This window comes from Bos indicus, chromosome 14 (assembly GCF_029378745.1).
Source record: "Bos indicus isolate NIAB-ARS_2022 breed Sahiwal x Tharparkar chromosome 14, NIAB-ARS_B.indTharparkar_mat_pri_1.0, whole genome shotgun sequence".
Lineage (NCBI taxonomy): Eukaryota > Metazoa > Chordata > Mammalia > Artiodactyla > Bovidae > Bos > Bos indicus.
The window spans coordinates 31,739,063-31,756,152 of record NC_091773.1 but is presented as its reverse complement, the minus strand read 5'-3'; the positions used below and the strand labels follow the sequence as shown (position 1 = coordinate 31,756,152).

At 37.4% G+C, this 17,090-nt stretch overlaps 1 protein-coding gene across 2 annotated transcripts in view; it reads left to right on the top strand.

The window, feature by feature from the left end:
* The window catches only part of ARFGEF1 (ARF guanine nucleotide exchange factor 1), a 128,773-nt gene that overhangs the window by 35,325 nt on the left and 76,358 nt on the right, over positions 1 to 17,090 (top strand). For both annotated transcript variants that reach the window (XM_070802621.1, XM_070802622.1), the window contains exons 2-5: positions 10,413 to 10,443; positions 10,959 to 11,115; positions 12,312 to 12,458; positions 14,050 to 14,229. In XM_070802621.1, the coding sequence (XP_070658722.1) occupies positions 10,413 to 10,443; positions 10,959 to 11,115; positions 12,312 to 12,458; positions 14,050 to 14,229 (515 nt within the window). The remainder of the gene's footprint in view (positions 1 to 10,412; positions 10,444 to 10,958; positions 11,116 to 12,311; positions 12,459 to 14,049; positions 14,230 to 17,090) is intronic.

Genomic DNA, 17,090 nt, shown 5'->3' with positions numbered 1-17,090 from the left:
TGCAGAAGAAAAGGTTGACGCTGGCAAAGATTGGTTCATGAGGGTTAAGAAAAGAAGCTGTCCCTAGAACATGAAAGGGCAAGGAGAAGCAGGAAGTGCTGCTGTAGAAGCTGCAGAAGTTTCCAGAAGATCTAGCTAAGATCACTAATGAGGGTGGCTGCCCTAAAAAGCAACTTTTCAGTATCAGTGAAACAGCCTTGTATTTCAGTATCAATGAAACAGCGAAACCATAACCACTGGATCACCAGGGGATTCCCCCAAAGTATTTTTTAATTAGAGTATGGACATGTTTTTAAGGCATAACGCTATTATGGCACACTTAATAGATAAAGTGTATAAACATAACTTTTATAGGCCCTGGGATGCCATCTAGGACTTTCATAGCTAGAGAGGAGAAGTCAGTGCCTGGTTTCAAGGCATTGAAAGACAGGCTGACTCTCTAGTTAGGGGCTAATTAATGCAGCTGGTGACTTTAAGTTGAAGCCAGTGTTTATTTGCCATTATGAAAGCCCTAAGCACCCTTAAGAATCATGCTAAGACTCTTCTGCCTGTGCTCGGTCAATGCAGCAACAAAGCCTGGGTGATAGCATACCTGTTTACAGCAGGGTTACTGAATATTTTAAGCCCACTGTTGAGACCTACTGGTTAGACAAAAGATTCCTTTCAAAGTATTTCTATTCACTGACAGTATTCCTGGTCACCAAAGAGCTCTGTTGCAGATGTACAATGAGATTCATGTTTTCATGCCTGTTAATAACACATTATCCATTCTGCAGCCCACAGATCAAGAAGTAATTTCCACTTTCAAGTCTTATTAATGAAGAAATATATTTTGTAAGGCTATACCTGCCATAATAGTGATTCCTTTGATGTTTCTGGGCAGAGTAAATGAAAACCTCTGGAAATGGTCCACTATTCTAAATGCCATTAACATTTGATTCATGGGAGCAGATCAAATACCAACATTAACAGGAGATTGGAAGAAGTTGATTTCAACCCTCATGAGTGACTTTAAGGAGTTTGAGGGTTCATTGGAGGAAGTAACTGCAGATGTGGTAGAAATAGCAAGAGTAGTAGAATTAAAAATGGAGCATGAAGATGTGACTGAATTGCTGCAGTCTGTGATAAAGCTTTAACAGATGAGCTGCTTTTTATGGATGAGCAAAAGAAAGTAGTTTGTTTAGGTGTAATCTATTCCTGGTGAAGATGCTGTGAAGATTATTGGAATGACAACAAAGGATTTAGAATATAACATAAATTTCGTTGATTTTGAATCTGCAGCAGCAGATTTTGAGAGGATTGACTCCAATTTTGAAAGTTCTGCTGTGGGTAAAACACTGTAAAATAGCATTGCATGCTACAGAGAAACTGTTCCTGAAAGGAACAGTCAGTTGATGTGGCAGACTTCATTGATGTCTTATTTTAAGAAATTGCCATAGCAACCCCCACCCTCATCAGTCAGCAGCCATCAACTCCAAGGCAAGACCCTCCACAAGGTGAAGGTTTGAATGATTGATAGTATTTTTTAGCAATAAAATATTTTTTGTCTTGTTTTGGGAGGGGCGGCGCCACACCACCTGGCTTTCAGGATCTTAGTTCCCAGACCAGGGATGGAACCTGTGCCTGTGCATTGAAAGCACGAAACCATAACCACTGGATCACCAGGGGATTCCCTCAAAGTATTTTTTAATTAGAGTATGGGCATGTTTTTAAGGCATAATGCTATTATGGCACACTTAATAGATTGCAGTATAGTAAAAACATAACTTTTATAGGCCCTGGAAACCAAACATTTGTGTGCCTTTATTGTGATACTTGCTGTATTGCAGTGGTCTGGGACTGAACCCTCCAGGATCTCTGAGATATGCTTGTATACATTTATGAAATGCTTTCATAAAATCAAGCTTGGGTGGTTGCCTGCTGCTGCTGCTAAGTCACTTCAGTCGTGTCCGACTCTATGTGACCCCGTAGACGGCAGCCCACCAGGCTCCCCCATCCCTGGGATTCTTCAAGCAAGAACACTGGAGTGGGTTGCCATGTCCTTCTCCAGTGCATGAAAGTGGAAAGTGAAAAGTGAAAGTGAAGTCTCTCAGTCGTGTCCGACTCTTAGCGACCCCATGGACTGCAGCCAACCAGGCTCCTCTGTCCATGGGATTTTCCCGGCAAGAGGACTGGAGTGGGCTGCCATTGCCTTCTCCGTCACACTTCCTAGATGCTCCTAGATGCTCATATTCTTATGAGTGGTTGTTTAGTTGCTAAGTCGTGTCCAACACTTTTGTGACCCCACGGACCGTAGCCCGTCAGGCTCCTCTGTCCATGGGATATCCAATGCAAGAATACTAGAGTGCATTTCCATTTCCACTAGAGTGCACTTCCCCAGGGCATCTTCCCAACCCAGGGATCAAACCCCTGTCTCCTGCATTGGCAGGCAGATTCTTTACTGCTGAGCCACTGGGGAAGCCCCATTCTTACGAGATAGAAATCTAAATATTATTTTGCCTGTTTGAAAAGTCTATAAACTCAAGTTTAGAAAGGTCATACAGTGGCAGACCTGGGGTTTGACTCTCAATCTTTTGGGGCTTCTAACCCATTTCTTGCTACTGTATTTTGCTTATGCAGCCAAGTTGAAATAGAACTCAAGGCCCTGACTTACACAAGTGCAGTATTCTTTCCATGATCCCATAGCTGTGGCTTCTGCATATCTTCCTTTGAGCAGAATCTATGAAATGTCGATTGTTTATTTACCAGTAGGGATGTTAACACTGAGAACAATAACTGTTCTTGTTGATTTTCACTGTAGCCACTGCAAGTTGTTGATCGAAGATGGCCGCTGCATTCCTTTCTGTCCAAATATTTAGTTCTGTTAAAGGACCATGTTCATAATTCATGATTTCACTAAGAGTTTATTTTGTCTTAGTTTTCTTTAAATTTGGCTTACCTATATTTATGCCTTTAGTGTCATTAGACAGGCACTTGATCTGAATTCTATTGAGATTTTTTATTTTGTATTTTATGCATGAAGCCTGGAAATGGAAAGAATTATTGAGTTGAAATATTTACTATTCAAATTACATTTCTAATTTTGATTTTCAAAATATGATTTTTTTTCTATTTCTGAATTAACAGGCGCACAGTGTTTTTTGTTTTGTTAGAACTTGTATGGGCACATTGAAAAATTATAAAAATAGTATTGTTCTAAAGTTAATATTCTTTTTAAATTAATATGTCATTGAAATTTAGTCCTTTGATTTAGGCTTATTCCATAGCAAAGTCATACTTAAATCATTCTAAATCCTTCTTGTCATCTTGGGTAAGTCACTTCAGGTTTTTTATTCAGGTTATTTAATCTGTAAAATGGACATGTTGGCAGTACTGTCTGCTGTTCTAAGAATTAATATGTATGTAGAACTTGGTAAATTGTAACATGCTACACAAATACAAGATATTTTTGTTGTTTATTAGACTTGTTTGTATTTGTGTGATTTTGGTGAGCTAATCAATTTTCATTATCTTAGAAGACATTTCTCATTAATCTCGGTTTTATTGATGTACCACACATTGAAGAAACAGTTTCAGTCTATTAGAATTTTTCATTCCTAGTTTTAGGTTATTTACCATGGAAAATGTACTTAAGTACATTAGAGAAGTTAAATTTCAGTAGTATGCCATGTCTGCAGGGAATGTTCCAAAATCCCCAGTGGATGCTTGGAACAGTGGGTAGCTATTGAACCATCTGTATACTGTGTTTTTACCTAAACATATATACCTATGATACAGTTTAAGTACAGTAAATTATGAACAATTAACGTAGAACAATTAAAGCAATACAGGTAATAAGATTAGTAAATATGGTCTCTTTCTCTAAATATATCTTATTGTGAAAATTTAATGCCTTTTCCATCTTAACTAAGCACTTAACACACTATGGCTGTAACTTTTGCAGTTTGAGGTGTGACAGCAAAATTAACACAAATTTCTTTTTCTTTCTTCACAGTTTTGTGTGTAGAAGGTTCGTTTTTACCAAATATCGTAGCAACCTCAGCCTTCAGGTTTTTTTCTTTCCTTATTACGTCAAGAATTTACACCTTTTCACTTAAAGAAAGCACGTTTAGTTATGTGCACGTGTGCTCAGCTGTGTCCTACTCTTTGTGACCCCATGGACTATAGCCCGCCCGGTTCTTCTGTCCATGGGATTTCTCGGGAGAGATTACTGGGTTGCCATTTCCTCCTCCAGGGGATCTTCCCAATGTAGGAACCGAACCCACATCTCTTGCTTCTAGGGATCAAACCTATGTCCCTTACATCTCCTGCGTTGGGAAGATGGGAAGCCCAAAAGAAAGCACTTTAAGTGAAGCTAAAACTATTCTTTACCAGCATCACTGCTCTTGCACTTTGGGGCCATTTTTCCGTCACATACGGGTTACTTGAACACAGCACTGTGATACCATCTGTGACTGTTGATCCTGATAACCAAGAGCGATAATAAGTCAGAGCAGGAAACTCTGAAGAGATGGATGGTTCATGCCCTTAATGGGACCAAACAGGACCAAATGGTGTGGGTTAGCACAGGATTTCATCACACCGCTCCGCATGTCATGCAGTTTAAAACTTCTGTTTATATCTGGAATTTTCCATTTAATATTTTCAGACTGCAATTGACTGTGGGTAATTGAAATTTCAGAAAGGGAACCATGAAAGGGGGTCTACTGTATATGCAATCTTTGGCTAGAAATCAGGGTCTAAATTTAAAAGTTGTATAGTGCCTTTCTGTTACAAGTAATGAACAATCTTTTCAAACGTTAACTTTGGGAATTGTAAGTTTGAGTGATCGTAGGCTGACTGTCGGAGAAGGCAGTGGCAACCCACTCCAGTACTCTTGCCTGGAAAATCCCATGGACGGAGGAGCCTGGTGGGCTGCAGTCCATGGGGTCGCTAGAGTCGGACACGACTGAGAGACTTCACTTTCACTTTTCACTTTCATGCCTTGGAGAAGGAAATGGCAACCCACTCCAGTGTTCTTGCCTGGAGAATCCCAGGGACGGGGAAGTCTGGTGGGCTGCCCGTCTATGGGGTCGCAGAGTTGGACACGACTGAAGCGACTTAGCAGCAGCAGCAGGCTGACTGTGGCTCTTGTGTCCAGTTTTCATTTAAGTGGGAGCATCCCGTCTCTCCCCCTTAGGTGGCTTCTCCTGTTTTTTGGTGGCAATTTCACTTTACACCTTTATTCTGAAAATTCCACCAGTATTCAACCCATTGAGGACAGTTAGAATGTTTGCAGTCAGAATTTTGCCCTTCTTTTTGACACATCCTCCAGAACCATATTGGGCTTCCCAGGTAGCTCAGTGGGTCAAGAATCCTCCTGTCAATGCAGGAGACATGTGTTTGATCTCTGGGTCAGGAAGATCCCCTGGGGAAGGAAATGACAACCCACTCCAGTATTCTTGCCTGAAGAATTCCATGGACAGGGGAGCCTGGCAGGCTGTAATCACTGGGGTCACAGAAGAGCAGGACTCGACTTAGCGACTAAACACACATGCACACTGGAGCAATAGTATTAAATGGGGCTCTGCTGGCTTTCCGTGGAGAGGGCAGGACTATTGGCTTTTGAATGAAAATCTGTTCTTCTCCCTTCATATTTCAGAAAATAGCCACTCCTATCTAGTTCTGACTGTGATACAAAAACATATATTTGGGATTCAGCAGGAAATTTGGTAGTATAAAGGACTGCTCAGTTTGGTTTATGGTGCTTGTTTCCTTTTATAGAAGACTGCAAGGTAAATTTTAGGTTAGCTCAGGGCAAAATGATTACACATACATAATCAGTAAACTTTCTAAGCTGTGTAAGAGTACTTAAATTATTGCATTGATAGCTGTGTCAGTTTTTATTGTAAGCTATGGCGATTGATAAAATCTTACAGTATAAGATCTTTCTGCTGCTTTTAGATTGGAAGGAAGATGGTGGTGAGAGTAGTAGTGTAAGAAAAAGTTATCTTTCTGTTTTCTGGGTGCTAAAAAGAAACTTCAACTGGTCTTTTGTGTTAAATTACTTTGTACTTCATAGCTATCAATTATTTATATATGATTTAGTCATAATTTTGTAAATGAATTTTGCAGAGGACCTCCAAGTCCTGAGGAGGCTGCTAAATCTATTACAAGGGTAGAAGTCCAGGCTGCATTTTTATACCTGTTAACCACCTGGACTCCAGTTGCTCAGAATCCACTGGAACTTTCCACATTCCTGGCAGGTTTTCTTTTTGTGTGTGTGTGCTCCTCAGTTAGCTGTCTCTCCCATTTGCCAAAGTTATTTCAAATCCCAGTCTCCTCCCGCCTCCTTATCCCTTTCTAAGGAGGCCCAGTTACCTATTGCTGTATGATAAACCAGTCCAAGACTTAGTGGTGTGACTCAACAACCATTTGATTATGCTCAGAGTCTCTGTGTTCCAGGAATTCAGGTGAGCCATGTTGCTGCTCCACAGCATCGGGAGTCTCAGGTGAGAAGACACAAATGCTGGGGGAGACATGAATGACAGAGAACTGGAATCCTCGGGAGGCTTCTTCACTCAGCGTGTCTGGTGCCTGGGCTGTGATGACTTGAAAGCTGGGCTCAACTGGTGTTGTTGACTGAACAACTTACATACAGCTTCCCGGTGGCTTGGACTTCCCACATCAGGGCCTTTGTGTTCCATGAGTGGGTGTCTGGAGACCCAGCATTCCAGGAGAATTGGTCAGGAGCTGCTTGGCCTTTTCTGACCTGAATCTTGGTGGTGGTCCCTGTCACTTCCACTGTATGCTATTGGTTAGGAATGAATTTCCGAGGCCAGCCATATGTAAGAAGGATGAAATTAGACTGTCTTCTCTTGGTGAGGTGTGCAAGGTCACTTTGCAGAAGGGCATGTGGGGGTGGAAAATAAAATAGTGACTATTTTTGAAAATACAGTCTTTCACGTTGTCTCTTGATCTTCAAATTCATATACCTGAGTGCCTGCTGAATACTGCCACTTGAACATCCCCATTGCTTAAAACAAGATACGACCAAAATTTTCCTCCTCTTCTCCCGTGCACCTTCACCCCAACTACTGCACAGGGAGAAAACTGTTTGGTGTCTAAATTAGTGGTACCTTTATTATCCAGTTAGGCAAGCCCCATCTTCTCTTCTTGCTCCTTCTCCTCCTAGATAAATGAGATTGTTTCATTGTTTTTCCTCCCACGATGTCCATGGAATCACATTTACTTATCCCTGGTGTCACAGCTTTTGTTCAAGCCATTATCTCTCTCTTCCGTACTGTAACATTCTATTTAATGCCTGTATTTTTGTTTAATCCTTAACTATTTGAAATGTGATGCTAAAGTCATAGGATTGGCTTTGAAGAAGTAAACCTAACAGAATATATATACTTTGTTGTTTTTCAAAGTGATCCCTTATATTTACGTAGTATTTTAGAAATGTTTTGTTTAAAATTGCTTACATGTATAGTCGTCTTTAGTCATTGTTGATCCAAATTACTGCTTTTAATTAATCCTATATCATCTTTATAGTCTGGGTTACAGACTTCTTTCAGAATCTAATGAGAGTTACATACTTTTTCTAAAACACTGCTTGCAAACTGACAATTTGCCATGGTTTGCAGAAGCACTGAAGTTAAGAACTTTTGTTTTGAGGTCACATACCATTCTTCATGCTTGGCTCCAAACCACTTGTGGTTAATTGGTGGTTAGAATTTGATTCCTTTTCTAGAGATTTTTTCCTTCTATGAGATTATTCATTTAAAAGAAGGAAGCAGGCAGGAAAGAACTGCAGGCAATGAATTCCACAAATATTTTTGAATACTGGCAGTATTATGATAATCGAAGCATAACCTCCCACAGTTACTGCTCTGAAGGAGACAGTACATTGGACGTGTAAGTTTTAATATGTTTATTACAAACTCTTCATTTGGCTTTGTCTTTCCTTAGATTGGGAGCTTCCCTGGTGGCTCAGATCGTAAAAAGTGTCTGCTTGCAATGCGGGAGATCCGGGTTTGATCCCTGAGTCGGGAAGATCCCCTGGAGAAGGAAATGGCAACCCACTCCAGTACTCTTGCCTGGAAAATCCCATGTATGGAGGAGCCTTGTAGGCTACAGTCCATGGGGTTGCAAAGAGTTGGACAAGATTGAACAACTTCATTTTCACTTTTCCTTAGATTGGGGCTTCCCTTGTGGCTCAGCTGGTAAAAAATCCACCTGCAATGTGGGAGACCCGGGTTCAACCCCTGGTTTGGGAATAACACCTGGAGAAGGGAAAAGCTACCCACTCCAGTATTCTGGCCTAGAGAACTTCATGGACTGTATAGTCCATGGGATCACAAAGAGTCAAACACAACTGAGCAACTTTCACTTCACTTCCTTAAATTATCAATTTGCTTTGAGTGAGTAAGTGCTGTTGCTCTGTAAGCAGTAAGACAGTGATGTCATGAGAAGTGAAGTGATGTCATGAGAGGTAGATGTAAATCACATGTATCATACATACGCATTTTAATAGAATTTCTTGAAATCTGTATAAATGTCATTTTGAAGTTTATATTGTACTGTCAGTGGGGGAAAAGAAAACTGCTCAGCAAGTTGATGAAAATCATATGAGACAGAATATTGAATATACTTGGGGAACCAGGTACATAACTTGCATGTGATCAGCTGTTTTTTTTTTTTTTTTTTTTTTTTTAATAAATCATTCTTTCCTGCTCATTAAACAAGTCCTGTGCCTTATTAACTGTTCTGGTAATTTAATGTACTTTGTTTGCAGTAACTTAATGTACCCGAAAGGAGTAAAACTTGTGTTTCTTTTAAAATACTTTAAAATCTATACTTTTTATGCTAATTTACACTGACCTATTTCCTCCAATTTTTAACCTTTTCCTTCTATATATAATATGGTGGTTGTTTCTAAGGTTTTAGAAACATTGTATAAAAATGGTTGTGAAAGGATAGGGCAAGTTAATGGCTAGAGACAATGATTCCTGAAAGAATTTCAGTAATAAAGTGTTATGACTACATATTTAAAACAAACAAATCCAGCGTCTGGTTTTTGTCTTATTTCAGCTCAAGAGTGAGGACTTTTATTATCACGTCTGGTATTGTCTAGTTGCATCGTCTAGTGTTTCCAGAGCAATGTCAGAACTATTTTGCTGTTTGTGATCATCCTTGTAATGAGTCTGACTTTAATGGGAAAATTTTTCACAGTTAATTACCAAGTGGTTTTGAATTTGAGTATACTATTTCTTAATTTGATACTTTAGAATTTTGTTTCTTCTGGGTTTTTTTCCTTTAATAATTGAGAATTAATTAGTTTACAGTTGAGACTTGAACAGTGCAGATTTGAACTGCGTGAGTTCACATGTACATGGATATTTTTCAGTAGTAAATACTACAGTAGCACACAGTCCTTGGTAGGTTGAATCATGGATACAGAGGAACAGCAGAAGTGGAGGGCTGACTATAATTTAGCCTTCACCTTGTTCAAGGGTCAACTATACTTCTCGATTCTACTGTTGAAGGCCAACCTGAAGCAAACTCTCTTCAAGCCCTGATTCGTCAGAGAAGCAGTTTCCTTGAATGAGGTGTTACTAGGCATTTATTACAAGTTAAGAAATATGTTAGTCCATGTGAAACGTAATAGTGCTTATCCCATAATAAATACTCAATAACTATAGTTATTATTAATGGTATATTTGAATGCTTTTCTTACAAATTTCCTACAGGTTTAATCAATTAACCAGATTCCTCAATTATTAAATTTAAGGTTATTCTGTGACAGGTACAATTCCTCAAATTTACCTCATCTCTTATGGATATAAACAGCAAAAGGGGAAATTTCCCATTAAATTGGGCATGTGTATGTTATAGTGCCTTGTATAGTCATAAGTAGAAAAATTGGTTAAATATCAACACATCTGTACATGATCAAGAATTTATAGCCCTGGCCTGATAATCGCCTTGAGATAATCCCAAGGGGGTATCTTGAGTTATTTTCCTCACCCACATGTGCCTTATATTTTGTCATTTGAATACAGTATACATATTATTCTGTTCTTAATATTAATGCCTCTGGTTAATGCAAATACTAACTTGACCCTCCTCCCCCAAGAAAAAACTACTTTGAGAAAAGGAAATGCTTTGAAAATTAGTAATCTGTAATTTGTACCTATTCTTGTGGTTGTTAATGTATGTTCTTCATAAGTCTTATAGAATTACATTATTTGTGTAAATTAATACATTTGGCAGCAACGGAGTTTTAATACCTAATTTTTTTTGAAATTGTATTCTTCCTGACATCTTGTAGAAGTTATAAATTAAAGCCTGTAATCAAATTAGTTAATGATCTTTCTCTTGTCAAGTTTTCTAATGTACACTTCTTTTCTTCCCCTGCCCCCAACCAGAGGAAATAAAAGCGGAAACTGAAAAGCAGAGGTTTGTGGGTTTTTTTTTCCTTCAGTAAAAATAATTTGCAAACTTATTAGTCTTGGCAAAATAATAATGTAATCATCTCTGTTTGGATGTGGCAGATTTTCTGTATGTGATCTTTATAATAAAATCAATTTTTAAAAAATGATTTTGAGAAATACTATAAACATAAATACAAAAAGATTTTATAAATAAGGGTATTTCTGAAATACCGTAAGATATGCTTTGTCTTTCCTTAAAGACTGATTCATGTTTAGAAAGATTACTAAATATTTAGTAACCTATATAATTTAAAAATTAATTGTTTAATTAAATAATTTTCTTGAGTTTAGTTATAGCTTTGATGACTAGCTTATGACCTGTAGCAAATCACTTAACTTCTCTGGGCTTTGGTTTCCTCATGAAATACGAGAAAATGAAGATTGGTTTAGCACAGTGCCTTTTAGAACTGGAATTAGAGTGAGAATATCATCAAGATGATGAATATGATATTCTAATCAAACTCTTCATTTTTCCTTTAGTCCTCCTCACGGAGAAGCAAAAGCTGGATCAAGCACCCTTCCACCAGTGAAATCAAAGACAAATTTTATTGAAGCAGACAAGTACTTCCTCCCCTTTGAATTGGCATGCCAGTCCAAATGTCCCCGCATAGTCAGTACATCTCTAGATTGTTTACAGGTATGTATAAAATGGCACTATGTAAAAACCCTCCAATTTGAATGTATTCCTATATATTACAGTTGATGAATAGCTCAGGCATTTTATGTGAAAGCCTTGATTATTCTTTTTGTGGTAAGAAACTAAATGGTTTCTTACACTCAAAGAAACAGTAGTTGCAAAAAGATGTTTCTAGGTTAAAGGTAATACAAATCATTAGTTAGCTTAGTGAGAGGCAGTGTTTTCTAAGGTTATTAATAATGAAAGTTAACCTGCTGGTGATTTTGCATATTTCATTATTTGCAGTGATTTTACTAGATGCTTGCTGTTTTATGTAAAGCAGTAGGTTAATATTAACAGTTCAATATTTATACTTACTACAAAACTTTAGCACTGACCTTTATTTATATCATAAAATTCTTTTCTGTCTTCCTATTTTACTTAACACACACAAACATGCGTGTGTGCACGTGTGTATGCAGATTCTCTTAGATATTTGTGAGACAAACCTCCAGAGAGAGAGTCCTTCTCTTTTCAGGTATTTTCACTGTTTGGGGATTATACCTTTTAAACTAACAGTTGAGTGGAAAAGATCATATCCATATGATTTGTTGTTAAGGTAGGTTAAGGATAAGTTCATTTGATTTGTGGCCTTGTTTTCTCTGAAAAATTAAAATTATAATATCTAAGGCCTTTCTTCCAGGGTTGTAATGGTAATGATACATGAACAAATCTGTGATACATTGTGGCCAGTGTGTGGAAATTGGGTTTCAGCATATTCACAGATCCAATTTGGAAACAGATTTGGATCGTTTGAGCGTGTTAAGATAGCTTTCACAAAAGCAGTATCAGTAATGTTTGGATAGAAGGCAATGAGTTGTTACAACTCATCAGAGACAAGTTCTAAGGCCTGCCTTTGTCAAAGTATTGCCCGATGGTTTTGTTATCATTATTTTGCTGTTTTTGTGATTATTACAAGTGTAAATGATTTCACATGTTTATAGCTAATAAAGCTTTCTTCAGGAAAAGTTGGTATAGCCTTGACTTTTACTATATCTTAATATTTTTGTGTAAAAAGTTCAACATATAATCGATTTGTATATTATAATTTTAATGTGTATTTTATTAGTGTATATGTGTGTGTTTGTGTGTGTGTGTGTATATATATATATACATATTAGCTTAATCAGGATCTTTATCTTCTTTCTTGGTTTCAGAAACTTATTGCTTATGGGCACTTGACTGGCAATGCTCCAGATAGTACAACACCAGGCAAAAAATTAATTGATAGAATTATTGAAACAATTTGTGGCTGTTTCCAAGGTCCTCAAACAGATGAAGGAGTTCAGTTACAAATAATAAAGGTAATTAATTATAAGAACTGAATTTGTTATTCATTATCTGTACTTTTTAAAATCAGAAGCCTTTTACCTTGACTTCCCTGGTGGCTCAGATGGTAAAGCATCTGCCTACAATGTGGGAGGCTCAAGTTTGATCCCTGGGTCGGGAAGATCCCCTGGAGAAGGGAATGGCAACCCACTCCAGTACTCTTACCTAGAAAATCCCGTGGACGGAGGAGCGCGGTAGGCTGCAGTCCATGGAATCACAAAGAGTCGGACATGACTGAGCGACTTCGCATTCACTTTTACCTTGAGAGCATTGGGAAAAGTCATTTTTTGTGCTTTCCAGATAAGATAAAGTTCATTTGGGCTTTTTAGATTCTATTTCAGGGGACTTTATTATTAGATGCTGAGAGTTCACTAGGGGAAGACTCTTATTTTGAAGGTCCCAGTTTAGGCCCCCACAATCTTCCAGAGCTTTTCAGTTTCTGGCATGATCTATGTTTTGAGTTTTAGGGTCCCATGTGAAGGTCCCGTGACCCTTCTAGTTTCTTCTTCTCCTGTCATACCCCTTGTAGTCTGCTTTCTAGTCCCAGGCTTCACCATGTGAAACACTTGTGCACCAGTTTCCCTTTTTCCCTTGCACCTGTCAGTCTGCTGAACCTGCTCGGGTAATCCTGTCCTAGGTTTGTGCTCTGATACACCTGGATCATTAAACTCCTTTAAAGAAAAATCACTCATTTGTGTTTTCAGTCTGCTATGTAGATACTCAGTTTTTAATGTTACTGCTAATAGCAGTGGTGGTATGTTGATTTGTCAGCAAAATTCTCTTGTACTATTAGTACTTTAGTTTACATGTATAATGTGTTCCTTTACGTGTGGTTATCACCCCTCTGAGCTTTTCAGTCTCATAGCAGCATTCTCTTCATAAATCATAAAATATCTTGATTCTAAAAAAGCCACCCCCCAAAAAAAATAATAAAATAAAAAAAATAAAAAATAAATAAAAAAGCCACCCAGTCTGGCCTCTCATTTGCAGCTTCATGTCAGCTGTGGTTTGTTTAGTATGTGCTCAGTGCTGACCTACATGGCACTGAACAGCACGTTAATGGAAGGACAAAGATACGAGTCCTTGCTTTTGAGAAGTTGAGTAACATGTGACAGTACACATAAATTAAAGCTGTTTGTTTTATTGGAGGATTATTTTAAATGTTTTATTTTAAAACAATTAAAACATTTATCTTCAACAATAACAACAGCACACTGAGTTCAGTCTAAAAGTTATATCTCAGAAAAGTTTGAAAGTGAATAGGACACTATATATTCTGTAAAGTTGATGTTTAGCTCAACAGATACATCATATGAAGCATATATCTGTGCTATACTATGACAGTATTAATGTTGTGCATTTTAGTAGACTAAAATATTTCTGTTAAAATGACACAGTTGATGATATATTTAAGGTAGGTAGAAACTCTTGTATACTTTACCTTAGAGTGGTAATGGTGTCTGAAAGTTAATTCTGATACAAAAATAGCCATGTATTTTTGTGCTGAAACTCTGGATATGAAAAATTGCTTTATCTTAGTTTTCTTTTTCTTTTTTTTTTTTTAAGGCTTTACTAACTGCAGTAACATCTCAACACATAGAAATTCATGAAGGAACTGTACTGCAAGCTGTGAGAACATGTTACAATATATATCTAGCAAGCAAAAATCTCATCAATCAGACAACAGCCAAAGCTACTCTTACTCAGATGTTAAATGTTATCTTTGCACGCATGGAAAACCAAGCAGTAAGTATTAAAAAATGAGAGAGATGGTATAGAACACCACAGGCATCAACTATAGAAAAGATTTTGAAAAAATTATAATAAAATCTTTTGTGACTGTGCAGAAAATATCTTTGTTTACAGTTTTATGTACTGGAGATCTGTGGTATTTTGTTTTGACTGGCTTACTGACTTGTTTGGTTTTGGATTAAAATGTTTTGTGTTTTTTTCTCATCACAAATAGAATTTGAAAGATAGAGATTGATTGGCATCATCCTGATGGAAGTGTTTATGAATTGATATTTTTATTGCTCTCAAGCTTAGATCAGTGAATATAGTTAGAAGTTACCTAGTGTGATCTATTCTTATAGAAAATTATTCATGAGCCTTTAAAAAGTGAAATAAATTTCTGTAGTAATGGAATATATTTGGGAAGGAAAGTAAGAGACCAGTAGCTAGAGAATCTTTTTTAATTGTTTAGGTCTTCATAATTGAAAACCAACTTCTGACTTTTTATTTTGAACTGATTTTAAACTTAAAAATTACAGAGGTATTTACAGAGATTCTCTTTATTCTGCTTTTCTTAATACCGATATCTTGCATAATCATATTACAATGTTGGGAAACAGGAATTCACACTGGTATAATACTATTAAGTACAGTAACCCTGATTACTTGCTTAAAGTGGTATCTTCCAGGTTCCTGTACTGAAAATTTATTCTTTTACATTTAATAAATATCTTGGAGATTCTTTCACACTCCCCCACACCCAATTTGAGTATCCCTCAGTAGATCTTGTTGGCAACAGTTATTACTGCAGTGTTTTCCTGGTACAGGTTTTTGTTTCTCTCTCCTTATATATTTATTAACCAGAGTTAATTCTCCTTTTGTATTTTTTCATTCAGTTTTTAATTTCTATCAGTCCGTATTCACGGGTGTTTATTCTGTGGTTTCTAATCTAATTCTGTTATTATTTTGTTGCCCCAAATATTCCAGCTTTGGCCTTCTGTCCTTTTTGACAAGCCCATGTCCTTTTTTGAGTACTTCTGGAATCTCAGGATATTCCAGGCTCATTTTGAATTTTTTCTGCTTTACGTCTGGAGTAGTAGACACATAAACAGGGAGCCCTGGCTCCTTTGAATGGTAATAGGAACCAAAGTCTGAGTGCTAGGTGTGTTCATTGCAGCTGGGTTGTTATTGCTTCCCTCTCAGTGGATTGAACTAGGAAATATATGTGTGCATACTAACTACCCGCCCTTCCCTACCTCCCCCACATCTGTATGTGACTACCCATCCATATATATTAAAACTTATGTGTTCATACTGATACTTCTGATTCCAATACCACAGGGTTCATTGCAGCCTCCTCTCTATATTTGTGACTTCTTCTCTCTATACAGTGAGATAAAAGGCTTTCATTTTCTGTGATACATTATTTGTTCAGGCCTATTACATACATACGATAGTTTTTGAATTGCTGACTCATTCCACTGTGAGAAGCAAATTTACTGGGTACATTATAACATTTATATTTGTTTTGTTTTTTTTTGTCTTCAGCCTTATAGTATCTATCCATTTAGAATGGTTCCCAGAGTTACTTAGGTTAGTTCTTCTCTTCTCCATACTCTTCAATGGGATAATGTTATTACTTTATAATACAGTTAAGTTCATTTATTACTGCCTGTTTTCCATTTCAATACCCCTCACGTTCTGGTTTAATTGCTTGCTTATTTTTTAAGTAAATTAAACCCTACCGTGCCTTAAGAGTTAGAGATCTACAAAAGGTATTCTCATTCTTATCATGCCAGTCCTCTCCCTCCTGCCTTTCCACCTCTTGGATGTAGCTCATCTCTATGGTTTTTGGTTTATCCTTCTGCATTTCTTGAGCACAAGAGAGCACATGTATGTATGGTTTCATATCACCTTTCTTACATGAAAGGTAGCATGCTGTATTAGTTATCTATCACTGCATAGCAGATCACCCCAAACTTCAGCTGCTTAAACCTCATAGTTTAGCTGCTCATCTCTTAAAGTTTCTGAGGGTCCAGAACCCGAGTGTCTTAGCTGGTGGCTGTGGCTTGGATTTCACAAGAGGTTGCAGTTAGTTGGCTGTGTGGATCACAGTATTAACTGGGGATGGGGTTATTTAAAGCCTTTACTGGGCTAGAGAATGAGAAGAAAGAGAAACAAGGCAGAAGCCATTATACATTGTCTGTCTCATGATCTGAACTATCACCGAAACCACCCTGGCCTGGTGTGGGAGGAAACTCTACTGGGAAGAGAGGGTCGGAAATGGAGATGGTTGGTGGCCGTCCTAGGAAGACTGGCTTCCACACTGCTCTGGATACTCTTTCATACTTAACTTTTTTCAGGCAGCAGTATTTCCTGGAAAGCATTCCATGTCTGTCCTTAAAGAACTTCCTCATTCTTTTTGACAGATGGTATAGTACTCAAGGATGTACCATAGTCTATTCAGTCACTCTTCCTGTGTTTTAGATTATTAGCATTGGATTATTGCTCATATTTTACAACCACAAAAAATAGTTTTGCTGCTTTTTGAAGAACCACTACAATATTGTAAAGTAATTAGCCTCCAATTAAATAAATTTATATAAAAAAAAAGAATGAGACTAACTTTATCACTTTTTAATGACTCGATCAGCAGATTATGCTGTTTTCTCTTTATGTTCTTGGCACTGTTCTTGTTCTCAGTTATACAGTGCTGGACAAAACCAGCACTGAATGACCATTACTCTCAAAGATCTTAAAATCTGTGAAACATAGAGGGAAAAGTGAGTCTTAAATAATCACACAAATATATAACTGAATTATGATAAAGGCTATGAACATGTGTCAAGTCATGAAACATATTTACTTCTGTGCTA